General features: G+C 48.4%; 1 protein-coding gene across 2 annotated transcripts; it reads right to left on the reverse strand.

Moving 5' to 3' along the window:
• Window positions 1–1,742: 1,742 nt before the first annotated feature.
• On the reverse strand, window positions 1,743–9,107 carry LOC149325205 (uncharacterized). Of its 2 annotated transcripts, XM_089562810.1 has the most exons (7): window positions 8,791–9,107; window positions 8,190–8,300; window positions 8,019–8,072; window positions 7,765–7,836; window positions 7,436–7,507; window positions 7,324–7,356; window positions 1,743–5,821 (listed from the first exon to the last, which is right to left on the reverse strand). In XM_089562810.1, the coding sequence occupies exons 1-7, from the start codon at window positions 8,987–8,989 to the stop codon at window positions 4,788–4,790; spliced, it is 1,575 nt and encodes a 524-aa protein (XP_089418936.1). In that variant the 5' UTR covers window positions 8,990–9,107; the 3' UTR covers window positions 1,743–4,787. The 2 variants fall into 2 exon arrangements, with proteins under 2 accessions (XP_089418936.1, XP_089418937.1); XM_089562811.1 differs by lacking the exon at window positions 1,743–5,821 and having other exon boundaries at window positions 7,181–7,356.
• Between the last annotated feature and the right edge of the window lie 517 nt (window positions 9,108–9,624).

Consider the following 9,624-nt stretch of genomic DNA (forward strand, 5'->3'; position numbering starts at 1 on the left):
CACTGAGAAAGGACAGCCCTCCCGAGACAAGACGCAAACAATCCCTAAAACGCCAACAGCTTGTGTTGGCCGCACTGAGGACCCTTTGCTTGGATCCATGCTTAGGTGTGCGGTTATCACTGCTCACGTCAAGGGCCTTGGAGAGATCAATGCCTTCCCAGACAGTGGTTCGAACGTCACTATCCTCGCTGCCAGCCTAGCTGAAAACCTCAGCATAGAGCCGTGGACAAAGCCACCCCTTCTCGTCGTAGGAGGAGCCTCCGTCGTGCCTCAGGGATCTGTCTTCTTGCGAATCAGCGTAGGCCCCCTCTCTGCAATTGTAGATGCCGCAGTCCTTCAGAGAAATGCCCTTCCCCTTATTCTGGGAGAGGACTGGTTTTATGCTGCTCAAGCGGAACTCTACAAACACTCTACAAACACTGTCGTGCTGTGCAAAGAGGAACTGTTACCGCGTATGTCCAATGCAGTGATACTTAAAACATCAACTTTGTCTCGCTTTGACCCACCGCATACCACCAGCGAACCCCTACAAGTGGATTTTGAACCAGACGAACACGAGCCAGTGTGGAGCAAGCTCAATAAGGCAGCCCAGTCTCAAACTAAGCCAGCAGACTACAAGAGCCCAGCCAAGCCAGCCTCATGCAGCATATTTCCTTCTGAGCCATGTTCATCCACGCCCAACAGTTTCCCTGATATCATCATCGGGACCCAACTCAAGCCCGAAGAGCAGCAAGCAGTGAAGAAAATAGTGCACCGCCACTCACGTCTCCTTGCTACCAGCCCTGATGACATTGGCCAGTATGAAGGCATCGAGCACGAGATCAACTTACTGCCGGATGCAAAGCCTTATGGACGGCAACCATACCGCTACACAGCCAGTGATTGCAAGTTCCTCGAAGCCCAAACAGCATCTCTTCTTCAAAATGACATCATCCGTTCTTCATCTAGACCTTGGGGATTTCCTGCCATTGTCGTGACGCAGAAAGACAAAAAGAGCCGCTTCATCCCGAACTTCTCGAAAGTTGCCGCACCTCTGCAAGCTGTCATCCGAAAGGCTGACTTCGAGTGGACAGTTGAGTGTCAACAAGCCTTTGAAGCCCTTCGTGCCGCACTTACAACAGCACCTATACTGGGACACTTCCACAGTGAAACTGCTGTGCCTACAACCTCTACAAAAGATGCCTTGAAACATCTCCACTCAGTGTTTTACAGGTTCGGTGCTCCTGACCATTGTTTGTGTGACCATGCCAAGTCATTTGAATCACACCTGTTCAAGAACTTCATGCATATGCATGGTGTGAACATACACTTCTCAGTAGCTTACAGAGCAGCTAGCAACGGACTGGTGGAACGTGCCAATGCCACACTTGTGACCGTCCTCCGAAAACTGTGCAACAATGATCAGGCACTGTGGGTCTCCAAACTCGATGAAGCAGCTTTCGCTGTCAATGTAACCCGCCACAGAAGTACAGGATTTTCGCCATTCGAGCTTCTGTTTGGATTTTTGCCGAAACTCCCATATCAGAAAGTCCGCACAACGCAAGCAGCCGACATTCGTGACAGGCTTATGAACTTGCCAGACCTTCGCAGCGAGGCTGCGAGTAACTCTCAGGAAGCTCAAAGGAACCGCAAGAGAATCTACGACCGCACCCACCGCAGCGCCTCATTTGACGTCGGAGACTTTGTCTGGGTGCGAAGACAAGAGCCAGTACTTGGCGGAACTGAAAAGCTCGGGCCAAAGTTCAAGGGACTCTACCAGGTGACACGGAAAAGGACGCCCGTCACCTACGACGTTCGGCGCATAACGAACTCCGCCACACCCTCACCAGATGCGCGTACAGTGCACATAAGTCAAATGAAACTGTACCACCCTCCGTACTTTGACCCAGTGCTAGTGGAACCCACATGCGAAGCCGTGCAACCTATCCCGAGTCCTGATGAAGACAATGCCGAGCAAATGCCATTTATGACCAATGAGCCGGATCAGCCAACTGGTTCAGCGAGTCAGCGACCTCAGCGTCACCGTGCACCACCCAGGCGACTGCTTGACTATGACTTTGCCAAAGTAGACTAATGTTCCTGTCCAAGAGGACTTGGACTTGCAGGCGGGGTGGGATGTGAGGTGCAAGCCACTCGCCGCCTGGAACAGCCAAACTCATAAGTGGCCTGGCAACCCTGACTGTCTCCGTGCGTTCCCTCTCGGAGTGCCGAGTCGGGGAGAGAGCCTTCAGCCGCGAGCGGAGATGCCGCCGTCTGTATTTCAAGCCCTTTGTTTGTAACTGTTGTTCGACGGTAGAATAAATGCATCCGTGCTCACAGCAGAACCACTGATGCCTTCAAGAAGCTGCTGCTTCACTGCTACCATCATACTCCACTGTTTGAAGCCAAGGAGCAGAGACTTTCTGAGAAGGCCGTTACTAGTCTGCAGCAATGAGAACGAGAATCTCACTGTACTGTGTCAAGTGTGCAAAAGGAAAAAAGCGATGACCGCAGCAGCAGTTATCAAACCTGCATCTTTAGCGGACTTCTTCGCCTAGACTCTTAATGGGGTAGAGGCTCAAGTATTGTGGAAATTAGGACACCAAGAAAGACTGTGCTGGCAGGCCATCAAGGGAAGAGTTCATAGTGCAATATGCTACTGCCAGGTAGTGGTATGTAATCTTGCTCAGAGTGCTGTCTCACAATCATTGCATTTGTGTGCAATAGAAAATGGCAGCAAGACAAGTTTATGTCCTGTTACAACCCTGCTGGCGACACGTTTGACCATCAGTTGACCCCCGTTGAAAAAAAGAAAGGATGCCTGGCTCTGAAAGTGCCTGCGGAGATTTTCCCACTCTTTGCGGGGGGGTTCCCTTTGACAGGTTCCCAGCTAGAAGGACATCTGGGGCAGCAACCGACGATGGACAAACGACAGAGGAAGAAGGGAACGGTGCCTTCAAGCAATTAGCCATGTCCAACAGGAGCCGGCTCGAATCAGAGCTTGCCACAGTTGTGGCCCACGGCCCCGCATGAATCACCGGTGTGCTGCTTGCAAGACTGTTGCACCTCAGTAAGAAATAGCTGCGGACTTGTGATTTCTCCTCTCCCATTCGCACGAGTGCCTCTGCTTGCTACATGCTTTGCAACTTTTCTCATCTTGAAGAAATGTGCCATGTATTGCATTGGCCACCGCCTGGTGAAGGGGCAGACCTTAGGGGATTTAAGGAGCGTGCAGAGTGAGAATAAACACTCTGGGCCCTGGTGACAAGGCTCATTCAGTCGCTTGACGCATGGACTCCTGAGTTTTTGACTGTTTGTAAATTATGTAAATAAGTTTCACCAAAGGTGCCACTAAACCCACTTGTTATCATTTTCCCAAACTTCAAGTTCCCTCTTTCCTTGGCTCAAACACACTACCCATAGAGCCCGGGTTCGAGGTAGCCCCTGCCCCACAACAGTCCTTTCTTATCTCTGTGCTAAATACCTTGCGACCTACCACCTGCAGCATGGTCATGGTGCGTGTGCTCACAAAAACCAACATGGCTGCACTATACTAATCCTTGTCGCAGCAAAGGAGATGTTACTGCTCTTTTTCATAGTTGCAACATAAAAAATTGCGCTGCAGTTTTAACATGCACAGCTTGACTGGGATCGCACACAGAAAAGCATAACCTGATTTGGCAATGTACATATACCAGTCTCCAGTGCTGCAGTTCAGTACACTGCTCTGAAGCAGTTGCCAACCACTAAATGCTGCTTACACAACACTTGTAGCCTGTCAAGGTGCTCTCGCATAGTGCAATGACACTGAATGCAACATCTATGTGCCCAAGAATCTCTCGGCCGTATGAAAGGCAACCGACACACTTGCGCCATGCCTGCTGACAGTCTCATTTCACTGTGACACACAAGGGCATACGAGTGAAACTTTCAACTTCCCAAATGAGGTCTCTGACCCCCGGCTAAGAACAGGGATGTCCGCTTTGGTTTCCTTACTCTTTTTTTCACAGGGACATATGTCCCTTATAGTACATAATACGTGTAGAGAGAAAAACAACCTGTGCTGGCTATGTACAGGAAGCACATCTGAAATGCTTTGGTTCAGTACACTATGTGCTCATGCAGTTGTTACCACTGAATGCTGTTTGTACAATACCGGTAAGCCTGACTCGCTTTGGGACGTTAAACCTGATAAACCAACCCGAATGCTACATTTATGTACAATGGGGGCTGGAATTTCTTGACTGTGTGAAATGTGATCAACACACACATGGAGAAATGGTCATATCAGGACAGTTATGCGAGGGAAGACCGCTGATGGTCCCTCAAGGTAACAGATGGGATTTCCAGAGAAGTTTGACTTAGCACCGCTGCGGTGGCCTAGTCGTTTGAGCATCCGCCTCGCATGCGAGAGGTGCAGGGTTTGATCCCCCGAGCCGCCAGCTATCCACTAGTGATGCAGTGGGTACAAGCTTTCCCCTGCCTGGTGCTCGGCTTCTTTGGGATGAAATGCTTGGGAAATGGGTCTTTGACCCCACCTTGTGCAATGAAAACTACCTTGTGCCGTAGAAATCCATCACCACCACCACTTAGCAGTTGGTGACAGAGTGAGGCGGGTGGATGAGATTATGAGGTTTGTGGAGCCCCTTACAGCTTAGATGATAAACCACAACTGTTGTGCGATGTCAGTGGATATTAGAGAACCCCCAGTGGCCTAAATTCCAAGCACTGTACTACGGTGTCCCTTACAGCCCATGTGTCAATACATTAAACCTTTCATACCACCCGCTCGTATAGCACCTGCTACTTCAGCTGTCCTGTTCCTGCACTAGTGGATATTGGAAATTGCTGAGGTAAGCACATGTCTGTAGTACTGGATTTATAATGTCAGTCATTGTGATGGGGTATCCACCATCCAAAATATGAAATTCTTTGATGCGTCTGATGACACGCTCGATGTGTACGCGAGCGCTGGCAATGCTTCTGGTCTTCGAAACATCACCAGTGTTCATCTGACCTAATGAGGGCCTATTAAATGGCGGCATATGTGCCGTTACCCCGGGAGGCAGAAGGTCAAAAATTTTGAATCCTTTGTCCATCATAATGGCATCACCGGGTTTGAAAATATCAAGCAGTTTGCTTTTTAGAACTAAATCCCTGTCAGAAATTGACCCCCCCCAAGCATCTGAGACAAAGCAGACATAGCCGTCTGGTGTGGCACCTACAAGCACTTTAACTGTGTTGCCATGCTTATAGGGCGAGAAAGTTTGGCGCTGTGCATCCACTGATGACGGTGTCTGCAACCTGATCTCGGTGCCATCAATAACCATGCGCGTGTCCCGAAAGTTTAAAAATTGTTTCGGAAGATTTTGCTGCACTTCAGCTAGCGATGGCACACGGGTAATGGCACGCAAAGCTTTGTGCATAAACAGCACCCACTTAGAAAAGGTCTTGCTCACGTAAGACTGGGTCATGCCAAAATTACGTGCAAGTTCCTTAACGGGCATCCCTGTTCGAAGCCTTACCAGCACCATGAAAAAATCATCAATGCTACCAAGTGCGCGTGATGGCCCTTTGGATGACTGAGGCATGGCACTGTTCAGAGCAGTGTACAGACCTTTGAACACTTCATATGAAGGCAGCCCTGTATAATATTTACATTCACTAGGCTGCTGAAGTCTACTAGTGGTCAGCAGCCTTTCTTTCACACACTTGTATTGTTGCTCCCAAAATGCAGCCATGCCTTGCGACTTGGCAAGGGCTGCTTTTGTGGCTGCCAGTTCTTTGCGTACATCTGCAGCCTCGATAGCTGCGGGAAGGTGAACCAATGTCACCGAAGCCTCTGGGGAAAAAAGAAAGAAAACAGGCACCGTCTAGCAATGAGAACACACCACAGCTTACAAACCCTTCGTGGAGAGAGATCACATGTCATAAATATCAAAAGTCGTGCAGAGTAAGTGCACAATTGAAGGCTGTACTCTGCTCACATGATGAAGTAAAGTTTTCCTGTGACAAAAAACAAGGCATATTATGAAAGCTGACTGAGGCACAGGCTAGCACTGCTTAATTTTGCCACCTGTGCACATAAATTGTCTAATAATAAAAGCTATTTGTGATAGTTTTAACAAAAACAATGAATCAACCTTACTAGTAACAATGAATGCATTGACATGCATAGGTCGGCAAACTCACTCGGGCTCACATTCAAATCGTGATCCGAGTCCTGTTCAGTCCGGTAGAACACGAGTTTCCTGTGCACTCATAATACTGACTGCACTTTTGGTTGAGATGATGTAGAGCAACTTCACTGTTTGATGGTATTTATTTTTTGTGACAGCTGCACCCTAGAACATTACTAAAAGATGAGTGATTAGTCTCCATGCTTGGTCTCGTCAGATATTAGCTGTGGCTTGCTATATAGTGGTTCCTCTAGTTCTCCCTTGCTTGTTTTTTTAATTGGTTGGCGAACACATGCAGCAGCCTTAGATCTTTACATCCCGCGAGCGACTGCAGGCCTCTGAGGAGGGCGTGCCTACTGGCTAGCTGCAGTTGAGAGCTCATCGCATAACTGCGTTTTTAACCCCTTTTTTTTGCCATTTTAGGCGCATAACTCAGGCCGTTCGGCGTAAAAACGCCCGAGCTCTCCGATGTGTGGGCTTATAGGAGTATGAGTGAAGGTGAGCCTGGGTGAGCCATTAGTTTAAATGTGCAACTGAGCCCGAATGAGTGAGCACAGATGGAGTCATGAGTCGAAATGAGTTGAGTCCAAGCAGGTCATGAGTTGCAATGAGTGAGCCCAGGTAAGGCATTGCTGCAGTTATGAACAACTTCTCCGCTAAAGACATACGCCGTCCTTATAGTCTACAAAGAGTACACTATCGGATATTAATTACATTACCGGCCCAACTGTTTCTTGCTAGCAGCTGCCGTTGCACAAGCCTTCTTCCAGAATACCTCCATCAGTACAATACAATCTGCACAACCACATCTTGTAACACAGAGCTGAACTAGAGGTCGATCCATCAAATGAAAACATGGTTTTTCATACTTTGCAACAGGATTTTTTTCCAGTAATGAGCCAAAATGGCAGTATGCTGCACAGAACCCGAAAAAAGGCAAGGAAGTTCCATAATGCCACATTTAGGCATTTGTCATGATTTTTAGTCAAATGCCGAAATTTACAGTCCATAGTTATGAGGTGGCCCTAGTCTGCTTTTGTGATCTCATCCAGTGTTAAGTTGGTACCGCTGATGACCAAAAAGTTGAAGTCTTGCACCAGGTCTAACTGTTTCATGGTGTAATATTGAGTTGCAAGTTTACCACTAGAAAAGACAAACAACTCACCTATTTCTGCAGCGGAGCGCATGCCATGTGTGCCTGGAGAGAAAAAAGGAAGAATCATTAGGTGTTGAAAATGATGATCACATGGCACCACTTCATTCGCAGTGTGTCTTACAAGGGTCTGCAGCCCCGGCAGCATGATCTCCTGAAGCAGGTGCTGCCCCGACATTTGCAACGTCCAAGGTTTCTGAAAAGTCCACAGTGCAGACAATGTTAGCTCTAGAATAGAATGCGAACCAGCTGTTTCCACAAAAAGAATAAGTGCACACTAATGTTCGAAACACAGAAGTGTGCACATTAGTTCAAAATATGTGGTTTTGACTATTAGGGGTATTTTGCAGCACTAGTGAATAATGTAAACTACAGAATGTTTCTTAGGCTTTTCAGGTATGAAGTGGTCATGATTACATCACAGTAAAGTGACATTTGTACTAAATTTTTTACCTGGAAGTGGCAAATCAATACCACACTCGTCATCAGAACCTTGGCCGTTCACAAGTGGTGTGCTGTTGGAACCTGTAAAGCAGTGCTCATAATTAATTTGTACAAAACAAATGCAAAACTAGTTTCTTATGTGCCTATAGTATCTAAAGGTTTGGAGACTTATTATAATAAGTTCATATGTAGTAAAATGGCTTGATGTGACAGTGATTTTCAATTTCTGATGAGGTGCATATTATTCAGCAAAAGCTCATTACCTGCTGCGTCGTGCGCGATCATACCCGCCGCTGGTTCGTCTCGTCGAGGAGCGCCTGGCAAATAAGATAGCAGTCAGATTGACGGGAATTTATCCAACTGCAATAAACAGGCTACCGTGCACAGCACCGGCATGCATGTAATAAACGGTTGAGGACAGACGGTGTAAATACCTCGCCTTTCCGCGGCACGCTGGTGCCTGCGCAGGATGCCTTCACGAGCAGGCCGATGCGTGAAGATGGATGGCACGTAGTCTGGGTGGGAAAGTGATCGCACTGGCTTCCCTGAAAATAAGCAGCATTTATGGCTACATGTCCAGAACACGCGAAAAGCAAAAACTAGAATAATGTCAAAAAAGCCTAATACAGCATCGGCGTGGATCGTCAAACGCCGTTTTCTCGGCGCGAAGTGCAACGCTTGAGCGCCGTCATGTACAGGGTGGTCCAAAATATGTGCGATCACGGCTCAGCGTGCCCGCGCTCCGCGGCGCGTCAGTGCTTCTGGTGTGGTCGCAGACGGCGACGCGCAGCAGACGATGACACGAAGCACCGCCTCCGGGCCCTGTGTGCGCCTGCGCCGCGTAGCTTCGATGCTCACCTCGGAGCGCGGCCACGCTGAGCCGTGTTCGCACATATTTTGGACCACCCTGTATGTGCCGAGAAAATATCGTAGCCTAGCCTAACTCAGACGCAGTCTGTGATATTTTAACTGGCTGCGCGGAAATACGAGAAGCGTTAGAAAGCAGCAACCCATTCTGAAGAAGTTTTTACGCACCTGTATAGAAATGATCGCTGCAGATGCGGTCATGTTCTGACGGCTCCCATGGTGAGCCATCGGGGGAAACCCGACGCACAGCGACGACCCATCTTTTCCTGCGCTGCGAGTAGTAGCGCTCCGAAGGAAAGCGAAAAAACCTCACACCTTCCTTCCCGCGACGGTTAGTGCAGCCTACAGCCGCACAAGTGTTGGGCATTGTTCGGCCGGAGACTGAGGAACGCAGTGCTCACACGGATCAACGCAGTGCTATCCGTCCGCGCGTACGCTCTGCCCTCCAAAATGGTGGACGCGGCCTAGGGACTGCTGGGAGCGAGGCTAGTAATCTCGACTGGAAAAAGGCCCATTTGGAATAGACATCGAGGTTAAATTTGCGACTTGAGGGCATTTGTTTAGAGAAACATGTGAATCGCTAACAAAGACGCACAGAACAAGCAGCAGTCGAACACAGTGCGTTCTCTGTGCCCTGTCACTTCGGCTGTCGTTATCTGTTAATACTTCCTTTCATGAACATAGTTGCGCCGAATGGGCCTCCCTTCGCATGAACACATCAGTGGGGATAAAATTAATCGCAACATTTACAAGGGAACACGCACTCCAAGAAATTTTGCAAAGTACGCTAATCAACGAGACTGGTTACCTGTGAGAGTACTGCAGTGGGTGTAGTAAGGATGATGATGATGATGAAGACTGTTTACCAAAATTAATGTTTTCGTAATTAAAATACACGCTGTATCCACCCATCTCCGAAAACCAGCAGCAAGTATGTCACTTATGCTTCTTATCCTCGCATGCATCTGTAGACAGATGCGATTTGCGGCGTTTATCAAGAGT

This window comes from Amblyomma mixtum, chromosome 10 (genome assembly GCF_055824585.1).
Source record: "Amblyomma mixtum isolate Tamu chromosome 10, ASM5582458v1, whole genome shotgun sequence".
Lineage (NCBI taxonomy): Eukaryota > Metazoa > Arthropoda > Arachnida > Ixodida > Ixodidae > Amblyomma > Amblyomma mixtum.

Excerpts from the sequence above, each read along its gene's own strand:
- LOC149325205 (XM_089562810.1), bottom strand. The coding sequence starts at position 8,989 with ATGCCCAACACTTGTGCGGCTGTAGGCTGCACTAACCGTCGCGGGAAG. Across the intron at positions 8,301-8,790 it reads CAGCGATCATTTCTATACAG|GGAAGCCAGTGCGATCACTT; the intron begins GTGCGTAAAAAC and ends GCTTATTTTCAG. Across the intron at positions 8,073-8,189 it reads GCGTGCCGCGGAAAGGCGAG|GCGCTCCTCGACGAGACGAA; the intron begins GTATTTACACCG and ends CTTATTTGCCAG.